The sequence below is a fragment of the Schistocerca gregaria genome, chromosome 1 (genome assembly GCF_023897955.1).
Source record: "Schistocerca gregaria isolate iqSchGreg1 chromosome 1, iqSchGreg1.2, whole genome shotgun sequence".
In the NCBI taxonomy this organism is placed as follows: domain Eukaryota; kingdom Metazoa; phylum Arthropoda; class Insecta; order Orthoptera; family Acrididae; genus Schistocerca; species Schistocerca gregaria.
The window spans coordinates 1075671874-1075692948 of NC_064920.1; the positions used below are offsets into that span (position 1 = coordinate 1075671874).

The window sequence follows — 21075 nt, forward strand, 5'->3', positions numbered from 1 at the left end:
TGTCTTCCACCTTTAAGCTCTCAGGTTTTTAAATCTCATCCGAGGTGATTCCCAACAATCAGTCTTGTCTTCTCATCCCATACAGTAAGTCTCCCCTGACCTGAGATTCTGGGTGACTTGCCCCTTTTCCTAGACCTCATTCTACAAGAACTTTCCTACAATATACATATGCAACTGGACAAGTGGAAGTAGGACTCACATTCTGAGGGTTCCAACTTAATTATGTATATGCATCATTCATATATAGCTTCTAATGAGTGGACTTGTAAGTACCAAAATACATTACATAAATGGCCATATCTTTTGACTGCACTGACTTAGAAACTTAAATGTTTGGCACCACCAAAGGATCACAGACCTTAGAACTTGAAATAAATTTGGACTTGATGCCTCTACCTGTTCCTGGAGAAAATGGGTCTTAATGCACAGACAACAAAGCAATCTTATTATGTCTTATAATTAAATGTTCCCCTGAGACATTTAAGTCTCTTTTATTATCTATCATAATGATCAAAGCAGATGAAATGAATTAAAATTTGTGCTGTGACTGGGTCTTCTTGCTTACTAGGCACAAATGCACTCAGCTTAGGTATTTCATGTAGCAATGTTGACCATCATACTGTGGTGGTGTAATGGTTAGCATTTCTGCCTAGCAAGCAAGAAGACCCCAGCCACAACACAAATTTTAATTCATTTCGTCTACTTCAATCGTAATCTTATTAGGGTTCCACTTTTCCTGAATGAGATATGGAATCCTAAATTCCAATTATTTATTATTATTAATCTTGATTCCATTATATTGTGAGTTACACAGTTTCCTTAAATCAAGGGGCAGTGGTGTGTATCTGGTGGTTCTCACATGCCCAATTTGGACAACCAGTGTGGGCTGCAGGTGCCAACTTGCTGACAGGTGTCCAGATGCAAGCTTTGAAAGAATAGACAAAAGAAGGTGTTCTGATGACTTTAACTGAAAGTAATTTTAATGTGATGATTTTTCAGTTAGTTCTCTTCTGTAAGAACTCATGTACCAAGCAGAGCTCATTTAAGGTTCATGGTGATAACAATAAGAAACAATGAATATTATTCTCAATTTCCTCATTGAAATTACTGGTACATTGAAAGACTTATTTAATTTTATTGTCAACTGGAAGTCAACTAACTGAGCAAGATTCAAGAATGGAGGAATTAACTGAGTTTAGTTTGTAAATATGGCATGAAACACAAGTCAAGTTGCAAACCTTTAAATAGGTAGTTACAGTTCTAAAGTAATACACAAAATATGAACCCTCAAAACATTCAGAGACATAGAATAAGTTAGGCATACACATATAGGGTAAAACAGCTGTTGGTGTGTGCATAAATATTTAATCAGTGTAACACTTCTATAAGTTATTTGTTCTCATTGATACTAAATTTTATATAGTAACATTAAATGGAAGGATACTGCTCTGAAAAAGCTGTAGCTCCTTCAGTTGCAATCATTATCACTGCTTATTTCCTGCTGCTATTTAATATCCATATGGCTGCTTATATACTTACAACAGAGCAACAGTTATGTATGTGCTATTAGAATAGATGTTTATTTACTATAGCACTGCTACTAGTAATGCAATTAACAGGAAACTTAAAGACTTGAAGCTAGATAAGCATTGATTTATTTATTTATTTTTCATCCATAGAATAACATACATTGTATGGATGTTGTCAAATGTTTGTACAATATTTCTTATTAATACAAACATTCCTCTTACAGTATTTTAGTTAGTTCAACTTTTCTAATCATATCACAAAATTGTTAAACAGCGCAATGTTTGTGAACATTGAGTTACAATCTACAATTATTTTAAATATTCAATTGCTGTGTAGTAGCTATTATTTAGTAAATGCTTTTTAAGGCTTTGGCTAAAGGTGTGTGGATCATTTGCATCTTTTATTTATTGTGGCAGTCTGCTGTACAATATTATACCACAGTATAACAGACTATTTTGATTTTCTGATTTATTTCTTCTGTTTAGATGTAAATACAGTCTGGATTTGGTTCCATGGTCATGTATTGTGGTTGTGGTTATCACATATAATAGTCAGTAATAACACACTTTAAACATCATAAATGCTTTTATTAGTCACGAAGCTAGAAGAACAAAACATGACCCCACACACAAGTTGTGCACCAAGAGAGAACATAGAACAAAAATGGCAGTGCAGAGCACGGCGGAGGGTGGCTTCCTCACTTGAACTCATAATCATCATGCCAGCGCTGTGGTTGAAGATGGCGGGAAGCATGAGAAGTAGGTAAGTCAGAAACCACGCTCCAATAGCCCCGTATGGCCAACTGCTGCATAGGTGGCGGAACGTCACTCGATGTCAGGGGTGTGATGTCAGGAGGTGGAGCGGCAGAGATGGCAGACAGTTTGGAAGCCTCAGAATGTAGGTCGGAGAGGGACCACGCCAGTTTCAAGCAGTTAAGGGAACCTGTCTGTGCTTGTCCATTTAGATGAGTTACGAATATGTTCATGCCGTGGCGCAACATGTGGTGAGGGCTCGAATAAGGTGGCTTCAAGGAAACAAGGAGTCATCACACAGCATCACAAATGCACATGATGCAAGGTCCTTGTGGACGAACACTGGTGGCATGGAATGTGGGCATGGCAGGAGGGTGGGCAGGAGAGCGACATGCACATGAGCCCATTCAACTAGGGCTGGAAGATCTTTAGCATCAGCTGACAGTGCATCCTCCATTAACTCTGCTGGGAGGAGGAAGGGTTCTCCGTAAAGAGTCTCAGCCAGCAAAGCATTCAATTCCTCTTTATGGGCCGAGCAGATGGCAAGCAAGACCCATTGAAGGGCCTTGTACCATAACCCACCATGGCACATAAGCATAGCCTTGAGGGTTTTATGCCACGATTCTACCAGGCCATTCACCTGTGAGTGGTAGGCCATTGTGTGGAATTTAGCAACACCACAGAGCTCACACAGTCGAGCATAGAGCATGGATTTGAACTGTCATCCCTGATCAGGCATGAGGGAAAGAGGACAGCCGAACCTCGCAACCCACACAGATACGAAAGATTGAGCGATGGTTTCAGCTGTGATGTCGGTGTGAGGGATCGCCTCATCCCAGCAGGTCAATGATTGATAATATGTATCTGTACCCCTTGGAAGGGGAAAGCGGACCAATCATGACAATGTGGATGTGCTGAAGGCAACCTGCGGAACGTTAAACTTGCCTAATGGAGGTTGAGCATGCCTGCCAAGATTGATATGCTGGCACGGGATGCACACATGGGTCCAAGTGCTACAGTCATGCTTCATGCTGAGCCAGATGAAGTGTTCGGTAGCCAGCCTTGTCATGACCCACATTCCAGGTTGGGCCAACTTGTGCAAAGCATCAAAGTCTCCAGGCCAAAGAGCGGAGGATACCAAGGGGTGGGGAGTGCCCCTAGAGATGTCGCAAAGGACTGGGGTTGTTAACCCATGATGGACATGAGGCTGAACAGCGAGTGATGACTTGTTGTCTGAACCTAATCACTGTATATCGATGTTTTTGGTCTGAAGTCGGGCAAGCTCATCCAAGTTAAATGTAGTGATTAGCACACAGATGTGAAATAAGTAGTCTGTCACAACATTCTCCATGCCATTAATATAGCAAGCATCGGGAGAGTGCTGACAGATATAGTCCATGTGGCAGAAATGTCTTGGTAGAAGGTCCTTAGCCGGGTTACAAATAGGGTCCATGAGAGGCTTGTGATCCGAGTAGATCATGAAAGGTTGCCCCTTGAGATCACTATGGAATGAAAGTGTTTAATTACCTCATACACTGTGAGAAACTCACAGTCAAAAGCTGACCACTTACACACATACACTAGCTCTTAGTCAGTTTCTTGTAAAAGAAGCACAGCAGTTGGATGGAGTCACTGGCATCAGTCGTGATCGAACACACGGGCCTCAGGGTCAGGGTGGGCGAGTGTGATGACTTTGGCGAGGGCAGTTTTAAGATTACCAAATGCTTTGAGCAATGGGTTTGGTGAAGTCCAACTTCCATGTTGTTATCAGTATGTCATCTACTTAAGTGTAAGCAAATGGCAGGGGTAGCAAAGTGGAATCAATGAACTGCTGCCATGTCTGCACAACATTTTTTGATCCATAAGGCATGTAACAGTATTCAAATAGGTCAAAGGGTGTGATGATGGCCATCTTCAGAATATCAGGCAGGTGCGTTGGAGTTTGATGGTGCACCTTCAAACAACCTAAGACAGAGAAGAACTTAGAACCATGTAGTAACTGTGTGAAACCCTGGATATGAGGAATGGTATAGTTGTTGATAATTGTGTGAGCATTAAGGAACCTGTAGTGGATGCGTAAAAAGCTGTCCTTTTTAGGAACAAGGTGGATAGTTAGGGATAGTTAGGAACAAGGTGGATAGGTGTAGACCAGTTACTATCAAAGGGGCAGAGCACACCTGAAGCCAACAAATCGAGAATGATTTATTTTGGATGCAGAAGTTTGGAAGCGTTAAGGCACCTAACCTTATAATGTACAGGTGGACCGTTTGTGGACCAAATCCTATTAAAAATGCCATTTCTGATGGCCGATATCCATGATGGGAGACCAGCGAGGGGGGCAAAAGGATGTCCAAATGCAATGAGGGTTCACTGACCTTGCTGGGTTGGGGCAGTGTGGTCGGGGTGTCGGCTGTAGTCGACGAAGTAAGGCGTGGCACAGAAGCCATGCAATGCGAGGAATTTCAAGTAGTACGAACAGGTGCATCTTCGAGATTCGTCTGCGGTGATGTGGAAATGACTGCAGTCAGTGGAATGCTCGATACAGGAGCAATGTGGTGAGAAGATGTAGTAGATACATGTGTTGGGTCACCTTATTGCAGTTCTGCACATAGGCGACGTATTGTACGCCATGCGTGTGACAATTCAGCGGAGGCAGAGGCAATGCAGGTGTGTGACACATCATGCTGGGTGCTGAGTTCATTGATTTGGGAGCATGCATCAAACAGTCAGATAGCAGTGTAGTAATGCGTTCAAGCAGAGATGCACATGGGGAAACCATTGCCAAGGAGGCAAAGAGTGAAGTTGTGCTGAACTCATTTGAGCATGGAACAGCAGAACCAGATGCATGGTGGAGTGCAGCAGCCTGCAGATCAGGTGAAAGTTTGTAATGGTGTAGGAAGTCCAACCCAATCACAGGTTCATCCATATCGACGACATGGAGAGTCCAAGGGAAGGTGTGGACTGGTGAGAGGCAAAGCGATATCTTGCTGGAACTAAGAACCGCGACAGGAGAGTGATTTGCAGCAATCAAAGCGAGGTCAGCAGTGGAAAGCATGTTGCCGGGCTGCTTGGCCAGGACAGCACTGAAGTTGTTGCCAGCATGGCGCCAGGTAATGCTTGAGCATCAATCAACGCAAGTAGGCACCGTCAAAGCTACGAAGGTGTGTGGTCGTCGAGGTGCTTGTTGTGAATAATGTGGTGGATAGCCTCTGCCAGGGAGTGAGAAAGGTGCTTGATAAGCAGTGCTTTCACCATAAAATATTTGTGTGAGGTGGGCAGTGAGAGAAGAAGGTCACTGATGAGGACTGGATGAGAATGGACGTGACCCACCATTCAGACAAAATGTGCATCATCATACGAAATACCATGGATATCCAGTAGGTAATCCACTAATGCAAACCAACTCTTTGAGTTATCTTTTTGCAGAACAGGCAGCTTAGGAAATTTGCCAGGTAACACATGTTGAGGCAGCACCAGCAGACGAAGATTTGAGCGAGCAGAGCAGGATACCTCTGACACCTGAAGTGTAGCAGTGGTGGATGGTGCATCGCGTGAGGTCTGCGTGGGGGGTCAGCTGCACGCAGCACATTGTGTGGAGTAAACAGGTGCAAAAGGTGGCACAGTGTGTCCCAACTGCAGGCCTGATGATGAACATGGTGCGGGTGTGAGAGATGGTGCTGCTGCAACAGTGGATGGAAGGCAGTCACGATGCAGCCACAGGGAGCTGATCCAGTAACTGGTACAGGCAGAATGGCTGGTGCAATTACAAAAGGGGGCAGAAGGTGATTGTGGTGTAAAACTGGTGAGAGGCAAAGCGATATCTTGCTGGAACTAAGAACCGCGACAGGAGAGTGATTTGCAGCAATCAAAGCGAGGTCAGCAGTGGAAAGCATGTTGCCGGGCTGCTTGGCCAGGACAGCACTGAAGTTGTTGCCAGCATGGCGCCAGGTAATGCTTGAGCATCAATCAACGCAAGTAGGCACCGTCAAAGCTACGAAGGTGTGTGGTCGTCGAGGTGCTTGTTGTGAATAATGTGGTGGATAGCCTCTGCCAGGGAGTGAGAAAGGTGCTTGATAAGCAGTGCTTTCACCATAAAATATTTGTGTGAGGTGGACAGTGAGAGAAGAAGGTCACTGATGAGGACTGGATGAGAATGGACGTGACCCACCATTCAGACAAAATGTGCATCATCATACGAAATACCATGGATATCCAGTAGGTAATCCACTAATGCAAACCAACTCTTTGAGTTATCTTTTTGCAGAACAGGCAGCTTAGGAAATTTGCCAGGTAACACATGTTGAGGCAGCACCAGCAGACGAAGATTTGAGCGAGCAGAGCAGGATACCTCTGACACCTGAAGTGTAGCAGTGGTGGATGGTGCATCGCGTGAGGTCTGCGTGGGGGGTCAGCTGCACGCAGCACATTGTGTGGAGTAAACAGGTGCAAAAGGTGGCACAGTGTGTCCCAACTGCAGGCCTGATGATGAACATGGTGCGGGTGTGAGAGATGGTGCTGCTGCAACAGTGGATGGAAGGCAGTCACGATGCAGCCACAGGGAGCTGATCCAGTAACTGGTACAGGCAGAATGGCTGGTGCAATTACAAAAGGGGGCAGAAGGTGATTGTGGTGTAAAAATGGGGTGCCAGCTGTGGAAACTGGCATGGTTGAGGCGACCAGCGTTGCTGAGATGGCATGCAGGAGGGGTACTGCGACACTAGGTATATAAGAATGTGCAATCCCATGGATAGGAATGTTTGAATCACAGTTTGTGAACTTGTCGGCACATCAAACCAAACCAAAGGGGACTGTGTAGCTGAGGGGTAAACCAAAACGTCCTTAACAGGGTTATCGGCCACAATGTCACTAGGTGGCGTGCACTGTGCATGTAGTGGCCATTGCTGCATAGTCACACTTGATGGTAGCTATGGTGAGCCGGTTAAGGTTAAGTGTCCACCAGCATTGCTGGACGTAGATAATTGTTCACTTTTAACCAAATGCATATTAGGTACACTTGACCACTCGTGCTCACAAGCACAGTTAAGAGGAAGCATAACACTAGTGCCGAAAAAAACTGGTAGTTTCATTGTTCCGAAGACAATGTGGGTTGGTACATGAAGTCATTTTTTTAATGATGAAGAGGAGCACAAAATAGCACACATAGATACAATGACGATATTGGTGTCACCACTGTAGTCATCACGTATTGTAGGTTGGTAATAACACATTTTAAATATTGTAAATGCATTTATTAGTCATGAAGCAAGAAGAACAAAACATGGTTGAACACATGTTGCACGTGGAAAGAGAACATAGAACAAAAATTGTCCAAAGATGATACAGTCAAAGATATGGCGCAGTACGCCAGAGGAGCCACATGCTGTTTGTGGTGTACAGATTAAGATTTTTCTCATACAGGGTGTTACAAAAACGTATGGCCAAACTTTCAGGAAACATTCCTCACACACAAATAAAGAACAGATGTTATGTGGACATGTGTCCAGAAATGCTTAATTTCCATGTTAGAGCCCATGTTAGTTTCATCAGTACGTACTGTACTTCCTCGATTCACTGCCAGTTGGCCCAATTGAAGGAAGGTAATGTTGACTTCGGTGCTTGTGTTGACATGCAACTCATTGCTCTACAGCACTAGCATCAAGCACATCAGTACGTAGCATCAACAGGTTAGTGTTCATCACAAAAGGCAAAAGTCCCGAGTTCGACTCTCGGTCCAGCACACAGTTTTAATCTTCCAGGAAGTTCCATATCAGCACACACTCTGATGCACAGTGAAAATCTCATTCTGGAAACATCCCCCAGGCTGTGGCTAAGCCATGTCTCTGCAATACCCTTTCTTTCAGGAGTGCTAGTTCTGCAAGTTTCGCAGGAGAGCTTCTGTTAAGTTTGGAAGGTAGGAGACGAGGTACTGGCAGAACTAAAGCTGTGAGGATGGGACGTGAATTGTGCTTGGGTAGCTCAGTTGGTAGAGCACTTGCCCGCGAAAGGCAAAGGTCCTGAGTTCGAGTCTCGGTCCGGTAAACAGTTTTAATCTGCCGGGAAGTTTCGAGATCATCACTGTTCTCATAAAAACCACATAATCTTTGAAAAGGCACCTGCAGGATATACTGCCATCTGATTTACTTACAATTATTATAAAAATGTTAAAATGTGTGTGAATTCTTAAGGGACCAAACTGCTGAGGTCATTGGTCCCTAGACTTACACATTACTTACACTAAATGGTCCATCGACTTACACACTGCTTACGCTACCTTATGCTAAGAACAACAAACACACCCATGCCTGAGGGAGAACTTGAACCTCTGGTGGGAGGGTAGTATTATTACTGCTCACTTTTACTGATAGAATATTTTCTCTACTTTGGCTGCAATACCCCAAAGGATAATTCTGTAAGATAACATTGGTTGAAATAATTCTGTTCCTTATGGAAGTTCTTATGTCGTGTGCCACTGAGTCACACTATCCCTTTAAAGTAGCTAAAAGATTCTTTATGTAAGTTAGGAAAAAGAGCAGATCCAATATTGGGCCTTATGTGTTTCCTCATCTCACTTTCATCCGTTACGAGTTTAATTTTAAACATGCAATATAGATTCCATTCTGACTTCTCATTTTTGTTATGAGCACAAATTTCCATACATGAAAGACAGATGCCACTAATGGCATAACTTTTTAGCCTCAAAGTAGAATTTTATGGCTGACATACTCAAAGACCTTGGCAAAGTGACTGAAAACATGCAAACATGACAGTTTCTGTTGTTTAATTTTTCCACAAATTCATTTGTGAGATCATGCATTTCTTTCTCTGTAGAAAGCTCTTAACAGATCAAAATAGAGAGGAAAGTAGCAAGTCATGCTGAGAAAAATGAGACAGTAAACTAAACAGATTCTGAAATTTTTAACTGATGGCATGTCTGAACTTGGTCTGTAATTAGAGGTGATTTTATTATTTCTGTTTCTATAAACTGGTATCAGTACAGGTAATTTAGATCACCAAGGAAAATCTGCTCAAGCCGTTGGCTGATTATGGAGAGGCTCATATCCCAATGATGTTTTTTTTTCTTTTCTTTTCAAATTATGTTACAAAAATAATACATTTTTATCACTGAAAATATTCTGTAATGAATGACTTTTTTTTACATAAAGACATATAAAGATAGCTTTTAAAGCTCAAAATAATGACATAAAATTTTGAAGATCACAAATAATACAACCGCGAGTATACTTGTGCACTGGATTTCGATTAAAATATCCTGAAACTTGAAGTCATATTTTAGTTTCTGTGTAGCTATGATTTCTTACTATCTATTTTACAATGGTTTTCTGTGACTATTAATCAAGATAGCACTTAAATCTCAAAACAATGAGTTACAAAATTTTGAAGTTCACAAATAATAAAATTCTGAGTATACTCATACACTGGACTTTGACTAAAATATCCTGACTAACCATGCATTTCACAATGGTTTTCTGTGGACATAAATCTTGGAGGAACTGGCTGAAGCACAGTGTGTGTATTAACCTCATGCCACTGGCAAGAGTTTGTTATTGTTACTCAACTGGTGAACTGTTGACACTTTCAGTCTCTAACAAAGTAACATCACAGTCACCTTCACTTTCTGGACCGCTAAATTCAATGTCACACTCAGGATCATTACAGTCATCTATTTTGAAAGCATTCCCTAAACAAAAATACACGAGAGAGGCTGAAAATGTACATTTTGTTGTTGAGTACCCAAAGTTGCACACAGGGAAGATAATACCTACTGGCAACTACCTACGCCAAAACTCAACAGCCATGCAACAAATGTAATATCAGGTGCTCTCTGGTGGCAGAACACTTAACTACCAGTGCTGAAATGGATACAGGCAGGCTTTTATTTTTTTCGAAAGTATAGTCTTAAGTTTTCCGAGTATACTTGGGATTTTAAGTTTCTGTCAAAGAATAAAAACAAGATGATCAAGGGATTTATGTTAAGGGGTTAATGCTCTACCATAGTCAAGAGAATGATTAGTCCCTATGGACATGATTTTCTGAATCATTTTCAAATAGTCAGCTTTCAGGAACTTAATCAAAACTGTATGAAAAGGAGAACCCACTAAAAAAACAGTCAAAATACCACAAGACATATAACTTGCCACCATTTATCTTCAGAAAGCAAAATTCAAATAGTGCTAGTTGTTATATTCAATAGAAATCAACCTGGAACTATTAATTTCTTCCTCAAATAGATTGCAAGGATAGGTTTGGGAAGATTGAGAAGGAGGTGCATGTCAGTCAGTCCTAAGGCAGTCATGGATCCACCTGTTGTGAGGCCACTGGGTTCAAATGGTTCTAAGCACTATGGGACTTAACATCTGAGGTCATCAGTCCCCTAGACTTAGAAATACTTAAACCTAACTAACCTAAGAACATCACACACATCCATGCCCGAGGTAAGATTCGAACCTGCGACCGCAGCAGCTGCGCCGTTCCGGACTGAAGTGCCTAAAACCGCTCGACCACTGTGGCCGGCAAGGTTGCTGAGAACAAACATTAAGAGGAAAGACTAAGGGACAGTAGAAGGTTTGAGTGGCCTACTTCTCCTTCCTAACCTTGCAGATTCAAAAGACAGACTTTTTTATTGTTAAATGTTTCTGGTGGCAAAACTGGAGTTTTGCCTTCTAAACACAAGTACTGGCCAACTGTTCTGTTTTCTTGTATTTTTTCAGTATATCTATAGTATCTATGGGGCAACGGCCTTGCCACAGTGGATACACCGGTTCCCGTGAGATCACCGAGGTTAAGCGCTGTCAGGCATGGCCGGCACTTGGATGGATGACCATCCAGCCACCATGCGCTGTTGCAATTTTTCGGGGTGCACTCAGCCTCATGATGCTACTCAACCGAATGGTAGCGGCTCCGGTCAGAGAAATCCATCATAACGACCGGAAGAGCAGTGTGCTGACCACACCCCCCTCCTATCCGCATCCTCAACTGAGGATGACACGGTGGTCGGATGGTCACGATGGGCCACTTGTGGCCTGAAGACGGAGTGCCTATATAGTATCTATCTTTGAGTGTTTAGCAGAAGGTTCAATTTTTCTGCCACAGTGGTAAAATAATCACTGCAACTGGTGGCAAATGAATTCAAAGTGGCTTTTGCAGATGAAGATTGCTTTCAGTATGTTAATTAAATAAAATCCATTGTATTTCCCTGGAAATAAAATGGAAGGTTAATTTCTTTATATGCTCTGCATTCTTGGCTACTTCACTAAGGATACATAAAATGAACATTAAATGTAAACAAATTAACATTTGTGTAAAATAGGCATCCGTATGCTTATTATTTTTACCATGCTCCACGCCCTTAAAGATCTATGTTATACATTCTTGATTACTACATTAAAGATACATAAAATAAGCACTAAATGTAAATGGATTAAATTTTGTGTAAAATATGTATCTGTATACTCATTGTTTCTACCATCTTTGACACCAATAAGGATCTCCCGACTTTGTATGCAACTACATAAGCAATCTAATTTACTCTAAATTCCATGCTGAAAGAATAAATCAGGGTAAATTCATCAATCACACCCATATGTTAAAGCGTTTTGGGCACTTAGTGTCCTTCTTCAGAAGGTTATACCTATTACATTATTAGTGAGTGTCAGCAGTAAGATACATACAGCAAAATGTTGTGGTTATGTGGTTCACAGTGCTTGTACAAAAATGGTATAAAGAAGCCAAACAACGAGTGCAGACATCATGGTACAACTAAGATATTAAAACTGCACCCATATGTAACATCTCTTCCTCTTAAGTGACAATCTAGGCTCCGCCTTTATATACTTCACTGAGTACTTCAGCCAGAGTTGGCACAAGATGCTAAGAGTTTCATGAATTTCACATTAGTTTGAGGAGTATCATCTGCAGTATTGTGGACTGTTAAAGATATCATGTGTATGAAGCATAAAACTGTGAATACTTAGAACTGTGTAAATCCCAGTTCCAACCAAAAAAACTAGTTTTGTAGGAAATGCTTTTTTTAGGTTTGGACACAAAATTGGACATACCAGCAGCAAAATTCACCTCATAGTAAAGTTATTATATAAAACTGAGGCTTTGAAATGTAAATACACTTCAGTGAACAGGTGTGTATCACTGCTGTAAGAAAACCAACACCCTGAAAAACATATCAAACTCATTCATCAAATTGGTGTTTCCACAGAGGCTAGTGAAAATTACATTAATTATGCAAAAAGAGGTGAAACTGCATTTTATGTGTAAAATGTGTTGCCAGATTTCATTTTCACTGCACTAAAAATTATCCCCCTATGAAGGGAAGCAGTCAGTTTTTCATGACCTGGAAATGTGGCCAGTGCTGCACTATAAATGTGACTGGAACAATGAACAGCAAAAACAGTGCCAATAACAGTGTAAAATTGTTGCTTTTGGATGATGTAATGATTGCAAACCTGTCTATTTGTACAGAATTTGTTCATCTGAAGAAATAGTTAACAAAGTTATCAATGTAGAAGAAGTAAAGAATCTAAAACCTTCAGTTTGTGATTATTAAGTGGCTGAATAAGAGTCTGGGTATATGTAAATTCTGTGGCTGCTTGTGGCTAGGGAAATGAAAAATTAAAGAATAATTGTTTAGCAAGCAGCAATAGTGTACATATCTGTATACTGACACAGAGACACCCTCAAAGTAAAGTTGTAAAACCCCAACAGAAAGTAGGTGATAAAGCAGCAGGGAAAATTTCCCAGACGATGCACTTGATTTTAACCATCTGCAATATATGCAGAATGCTGTAATGAGATAATATCAATGGACAATGCATTAGTTACACCCTCAAAAGAGCACAGCGGTCACTTTGGAGTAATTTATATGGTCTCATACAGCCTTCAACTGCTGACATGGTGGAAGTAAAGTAGTGTGTATGTGCAGATGTGCAGTGCAGGATGATGGGTCCACTTGTGGACATGATAAAATGCACATGAGCACACCATGAATGTGGTTGCCTATTTTGTTGGTGTAGCAACATGGGATGCCTGACATGTTTACAAAGAACTGAGTAGTACTTGCATTTACATAATTAATAACATAATTTTAATTTGTTGTTAGTATTCTCTATGGAAGTAAACTGACTCATCCACATCTCAGAAGGCTCCTTCATGATGGAGTTTATGGAACACTGTGTGAATGAATTACTGAAGACAAACTGCTATGTGACAATGTAGCCAAGGATGCAATATGCATTTTCATTTACTGGATGTGTGTGTGTGTGTGTGTGTGTGTGTGTGTGTGTGTGTGTGTGTGTGTGTGTGTGTGTGTGTGTGTGAGGGGTGGGGGGGGGTCCGGGAAAGAGGGGGGGAGTTCTGCCAGCATACAATTAGGTTAGAAACAATGCTATTTCAATTACTGAAATGGTAAACATCATTTATATAAGAATGACTGCTTACTGTTTGTGATTTCATAATTCTAATGTAGCAAACACGCCTAATAGCTATTTATGTGACATCAAAACATGTGCCTTTATTTATATATATGTCACAAGTGGTACTGTGGCTGTGCTCCTTTCAAAGATATACTTTGGCTCTCCTGAAGGCATCAATAAATGCCTCTGTTGTTGGGGTATCATCATGACTGCAGCAGCCAGTGTAGCAGATGAATTAAAGCAGAAGCTCTTTATAAGTCCAGCTAGTTCATTTATTGTAAATTTGGAAATTATTGCTATCTTTTCTTCCTTTCAAAGGGTCAACCTGCCTTCATATTCAATATTTACACAGCGATATGTAATATGAATAAGTGTGCTGGTTGTGTCAAAGATGTTCTAATTCATGTGAAAAATTGCAACTACTGCTATATTTTCTTTCTTTGAAAGTCAGGACTTGCCAACTAAATAGTAGTTATTTATGTAGTGGTATGTATTACAAAAAGTACTTTGCAGAAACTGCCCCAATGGCAAATGAATGTGCTGGTTGTGTGAATTATGTCCTAATTTGTCCGAACAATTACAATTTTGCTACCAGGATAGTAAACTTCTTCCTTTGTAACTGAAACAACTAGAAAAAACACCTGTAGAAATACATGTGCACGAGTACTGGAAAATATTACATCTTCATTTGTCAATCTAAAGATGTTCTTGGTCGGAAAACAAGTCTTTCAAAACACTAGCTTGTAAATTTTCTTTCATAGGCAGCTGACAGTGCAACTAAGTCACCTATTAATGTTTTCTCCCAAGTGCCAGTATTTTTTCATGTTTCTTGTTCCGGCAATGAGTGGTAGTTTGTTCTTATCAGATAATCAACGTGTTTTGAATATTCACTCACATTTCCATGTTTCATGCTTAATTTGTAAATTATTGACAATGACAAGTCCTGAAAGCTCTCAGAAAACATGAAGGTGAACAATAATATTTTTGCAGGTGGCAGGGCACAAACCTTATTTGCTGCACTTGTAACTCAACTTCCTCACCCACTATCGAGGAGGTTAAGCTTGTAACTTTAAATGCCAATAACTCATTATCTAACATTTAATATCAATAAATTGGTCTTTTTTGAGAGAGCCTCAGCATGCTAGTTTTTTGGAACATTTTTTTATAAAACATAAGTTATAATGTGGTTACAATATACAACACACCAAATATGATCTTAACAAATTCCAGTATGCCACCATGCAGGTGCTACATCCAAAGTATGGCTTTGAAAGGAGAACAGCCACAGTACCTCTCTTAACGCATAAAGGCACGTCATCCAAAGCACAAATATCTGTTGTTACTCACGTCAACATTTCCATGATAGACTGCTGATGCCAGGTCTCTGTCACATTGCGCCTGCCAATCCATTTTATCTTTCTTTGCAGAGGCAGCTTCCTAAGCAAAAACAGTGAAATTTATAAAAAAAACAGCTGCCATATGCATGAAGCTCACACTGAAAAATAGTAAAAAATAACATATACACTCCAAAATTACAGTGACATTTATATACAATTAAAATGCTGTTTCCAATTTGTCATAAGGCACAATGTTTGGAAAGTACTGATCTGCCAGTATTTCAATCCCTTCGATTAGTTTCAAAGTATTCTAAAATCTGTGTAGGTTATCATCTTAATTTTTAGGCCATGCCACTGTGATCTTGCTACATATGGGGCTATTTTTCACAAAGTAGTAACATTTCTGACAGAAATGCTTGTTAACAAAGAGATAGAGGGGCTGGCCAGTACTTACCTCAGCTCAGTACAGCCGATAGAGACACAAAAAACAACCGAAAATTTAAGCTCCTAGCTTTCGGAATAAATGTTCCTTCATCAGGGAGGAGAGAGGGGAAAGAAAGGGAAGAAGGGAAAGTGGATTTAGTTACTCACAACCCAGGTTATGAAGCAACAGGGAAAGGAAAACAGGGAAGGTAGCAAGGATGGAGGCATGGTTCAACCATGCCTCCATCCTTGCTACCTTCCCTGTTTTCCTTTCCCTGTTGCTTCATAACCTGGGTTGTGAGTAACTAAATCCACTTTCCCTTCTTCCCTTTCTTTCCCCTCTCTCCTCCCTGATGAAGGAACATTTATTCCGAAAGCTAGGAGCTTAAATTTTCGGTTGTTTTTTGTGTCTCTATCGGCTGTACTGAGCTGAGGTAAGTACTGGCCAGCCCCTCTATCTCTTTGTTAGTAATTGTTTCACATCTTTATATGAGATTTTCCATTAATTAGTTAGAAATGCTTGTTAGTTGTTTCTATAACAAATGGTAAACATATCATGCTTCGAGAATTGTGCGAATGCGTTTTTGTTTGCTAGTGATGGTGACATGACATTTGGGAATTAGAAGCACTTACAAGGCAAGATGATGCTGAGTGTAAATTGCGAGTATGTTAGTTCTGTAATAAATGCATCACAAATAATAAAGAATGCTTAATGTGTAAAAAAAATTGATTTATGTCATGATGATATGTGTATGGCATGCTTTATTGTCAAAAAAGTTTCTGAGGGAGGAATTGGACAGACAGAAAATTGCATAAATGAAATCGCAAATGGAGCAAGTACATTGTTGTTGAAATCTTGAGAGCTGACATCAGAATTAGGCTGCTGCATGATGCATGCAGTAAAGGGCATGATGAGCATAAATTGTAATACTGTATATCATTTCACATGTGCAGACAATAAGCGAAGACAAAAACTATGCTATTGCCACTGCGTAAGATGTTATGAATAAGATCCTGTCAAAATGATAAAGAAAAAGTCAAAATTATTGCCACACTTTTAGAAGCGTTACAAGATTTAAATTATAAATGTGATGAACTCAAACAACAAAACAGTAAATGTGAAAATAAAAGAAACAGTGATGTGGTATTAGATATTGATAGGCCTAATATGAACCTGTGGAAACAAATGTGATTGCGTCTGCAAAAAATACGGGAAACATAAAAGTGACACTGCGTGCAAAGTGTGATACAAAATTTCACTTTCGATGTGCAAAGGAAAACTTCTCATTGAAAGGAAATGAGAACTTCACAAAAATTTGGAAGTGTAATGTGGTGTCACCGCCAGACACCACACTTGCTAGGTGGTAGTCTTTAAATTGGCTGCAGTCTGTTAGTATACGTCGGACCCGCGTGTTGCCACTATCAGTGATTGCTGACCGAGCACCGCCACGCTGCAGCGCTAGCCTAGAGAGACACTCTAGCACTCATCCCAGTCGCACAGCCGACTTTGCTAGCGATGGTTCGCTGTCTACAGATGCTCTCAATTGCAGGGACGACAGTTTAGCATAGACTTCAGCTATGTCATTTGCTACAACGTAGCAAGGCGCCATATTCAGTTACTATAATTACTTCAAGAATGTATTCTGAACAGATAATATTGTGAATGATGTACCATCAAGAGAGATGTTCATCATTAATGGATTAAAGTTAATCAAACTAATTACGTCCGCTTTCTGAATTCTCATTCCTTGTCATGTTCCAGACATCACGTCAGTATAGTTCTTCCCTCCTCTCGCTAGCCTGCTTGAGCTAAAAAGCATTTCGGCCTCCATTCGTAACACAGTGTTGGCTCTTCACCAAACACAAAATTGGCGATGAGCAGTAACAATGGTGTTCTTAACTATACTGACATATGTCGTTGAGACTGCCCTGAAAGATATACTGTCCGAATTTTATCGCTTACAGAATCAGCAGACGCAGGCATTACTGGATGCCCTTGGACAGCTTGTCCAGGGTCAACATGCAATGGAAAATGATGCGGCAGCCGCTGTTCCACCACTAACGCAGCCACAACACGCAGTTGCACCGACCTTCAGACCTTTTGATGCTGCACTGGAAAGCTGGACGGAGTGGTCACGCCAATTTAGATTCCATCTCGCCGACTACAGAATTCAAGATAACGAGCAGCAGCCTTTTCTTTTGTCATCCGTCGGTGTACAAACCTACCATGGGATAGTCAAATTATTTCCCCGACGAGATGTAGTAACTCTGTCCTACGAAGAAATTTTGTCTGCATTAGATGCATATTTCAATCAGTCAATGTAGTTGCAAAACAGTATACCTACTTTCGTACAAAACGTATGGCAGGTCAGTCTAATCGGTAGTGGGTTGCAAACTTGCAAGACCTTACTAGGGATTGTGCTTTTGAGTGTCAATGTGGGCTCCCATATTCAGATACTATGGTAAGTGATGCAATTGCACAGAACGTTTCTGACGTTAATATAAGGGAACAGATGTTGAAACCAGTCAATCCCTCCCTTCAACAAATAATGGACATATTGGATCAGCAGGACACGCTTGAGTTTGCTCAGGAATCATTTGAAACTTCGCCAGTTGTGTGTCAGGTTAACCGGCCCTCGGGGCGAGCTGCACGGAACAGTAAACAGCCCTCGAGCCCAGCTGCGCCGCTGCCGCCAGGCTCTCAGCCACGTGTGCCACGCCGGCAAGCAAATGCAGTGCTCAAATCATGCCCGCGGCGCGCTACAAAACATTCTCGTGAGAATTGCTCGTCATGCCAAGCTATTTGCTTTTACTGTAATAAAAAAGGACATTTTCAGAGGGTTTGCCAGAAAAAGCTCAGATCGCAAACTCAAAACCATTCCAGGCGCTTTGCTTCGCGCCGAAATCGGAATTGAACCCAGGATATTCAGGCTCGCGGAACTTCGCCCATGGAAATTCATGTCATTCATTCCACTCCGCCCAGTGCCACTCTCTCTAACAGTGACTGTGTTCATCCCACAAATAGTGTGCGTCGACATCGCCGGAACTCCCGTCACGTCGCAAGTGATTTTGTACCAGTGTCAGTTCACGTTGCACGAGACAGTCGCTCTTGTCGTCAGCAGGACAATACACTTTTCGTAGACTTGGACATTAATGACAAAGTGATACCATTTCAGCTCGATACCGGAGCTGCACTTTCACTGATCAATCAAGACACTTACAAACAGCTGGGCACACGTCCGTTGCGTGCCACAAATGTTACGTTAACTAGCTATTCAGGTCAAGACATCCCTATGTTAGGACAGTGCAGCCTTCTTGCAACATACAAAGGACAAACAAAACTTGTGTCATTTTACATCCTTCATTCTTCTTCTGCAGTGAACTTGTTTGGTTTCGATTTATTTCAGTTGTTTAACTTGTCTATAGCAAATCAGGTCCTATCAGTGAATCAGACTGTGCCTTCAGACAATGTCTTCCTCGTCTATGTGAAGAATTTTTGCACCGGACCTTGGTTGCACTAAGAATTATAAAGCACATTTGGAACTGAAAGTAAATGCGCAAACGAAATTTTTCAGAGCGCGCAATGTTCCCCACGCATTGCGTTATGGGGTTGCAAAAACATTATACGATTTGGAATCATAAGGTGTAATTGAGCGTGTGCAGGCTTCTCTCTGGGCATTACCCTTAGTGATTTTGCCGGAACCTTCGGGAAAATTGAGACTTCAAGACAACAGTGAATCCACAACTCGTGATTGCAACTTTTCCTTTACCCCGCCCGGAAGATATTTTGGACAAACTGTGCCCAGGCACATATTTTTCGAAGTTGGACCTAGCAGATGCGTACTTGCAAATACTGGTGGACGAAGAATCCCAGCGCGTTTTGGTGGTTAACACGCACCTTGGTTTGTATCAATTCAAACGACTGCCATTTGGTTGTGTATCGCCCCTGCATTGTTTCAGCAATATCTACAAACTATTTGTGCGTCGGTCCCTACTGCAGCAAACTACCAGGATGATATTGTGATCTCCGGAAAGACGGAAGAAGAACATGTAGCCAATCTCAAACATTATTTCAGGTCTTGCGACAAAGTGGTCTTCGCTTACGGAAGGACAAATGTGTTTTTTGCTCGTGACTTGCCATACCTGGGCCATGTACTCAATGCCCAAGGCATACATCCCAGTCCCATGCACCTCCGTGCCATACAAGACTTGCCTTCGCTGCAGAATTTGAAGAAGCTACAGAGTGTGCTGGGAAAAATCAACTATTATCACAGATATGTGCCGCATGCCTCTTCCATTTCAGCTCCACTTCATCGCTTATGCCGTAAAGGTGTTCCATTCGTCTGGACGACGGAATGTGAACGCACCTTTCCCCGGTTGAAATCGGCGTTGCGTTCCAATACTTGCCTTACGCCATTCGACCCCTAGAAGCCCCATTTGTTGATGGTGGATGCATCGGATTTCGGGATCGGTGCTGTGCTTGCGCACAAAGATGGCTCGCACGATCGCCCTATTGCCTTTGCGTCCAAATTGTTCTCGTCTGCGCAAACAAATTGTTCACAGATCGAGAAAGAAGCACTGGCTCTCGTATTTGGTGTAACAAAGTTTCATGACTTCTTGTATGGTCGTCAATTTACCATAATCACAGACCACAAACCTTTGATATCGCTTTTTCATCCGAATAAGCCTGTTCTTCCATGAACAGCACAGAAAGTCATTCGCTGGACTATTTTCCTCTCATAGTACCGCCACGATATCTTGCATCGGTCCACTGCTAAGCACGGAAACGCCGATGCGTTGTCCTATTTGCCTGTTGCTGAGGATAGGGCATTCAATTCCTCCGAACTTGATTGCATGTTCATTGACTCGGAAACCGATGACGTGGTCGAATCGTTTCCGATTGATTTTCGTGGTGTAGCTAGCTCTTGCATGACTCCTGTCTGACATAAATTCTCAACTTATTCACACAGCACTAACATAGTTCCCCTTGTCCATTACCCTCATTACTTGCAGCATTTCAGCAATTCCTGTAGGAGTTCAAGAATGATGCACATCTGCACTGAAGAGATCAGTGACCATCTCATCTCAGTTATATATGTAATTAACAGTGTGTGAATAAGCTAAGAATTTGGATCCGGCAGGAGTTGTACTAGGGTAGCCCACATAGCTACAATGACCACTGTGTCCACATGGTTCAGTAACCTGCTAGTAAGAAGGAAACTTGAGTTTAAAGCCTGCCCTGGCACAAGTTTTCGACTTTCCCCCCACTGATTCCAGTCAATGTCTGCTTGCAGCCAATGTCTCTAAGTCCTTTGTGTCCTAATTCATAATGGCTGCTATATCAAGAATTGTGTCTGTCCTTTCATACATGTCTAAAAGAGTAGGCACCACACACACACACACACACACACACACACACACACACACACACACACACACACACACACACAAACATGTACATTGAATTTCACTGATGAAAAAGAGAAAATATAAAAATGCACCAAATGAAGCAGGAGAAAGGAACACAAATATCTAAAAAATGACATTTATAGGAAGTGCAAAATGGCTAATCAGGAATGGTTAGAGGAC

General features: G+C 41.5%; 1 protein-coding gene across 1 annotated transcript in view; it reads right to left on the reverse strand.

Annotated features, from left to right (window-relative positions):
- The window catches only part of LOC126281675 (serine/threonine-protein phosphatase 6 regulatory ankyrin repeat subunit A-like), a 362879-nt gene that overhangs the window by 276124 nt on the left and 65680 nt on the right, over window positions 1–21075 (reverse strand). Inside the window, exon 2 of the mRNA XM_049980838.1 lies at window positions 15074–15163. Coding sequence (XP_049836795.1) covers window positions 15074–15136 — 63 coding nt within the window. The 5' untranslated portion in view covers window positions 15137–15163. The remainder of the gene's footprint in view (window positions 1–15073; window positions 15164–21075) is intronic.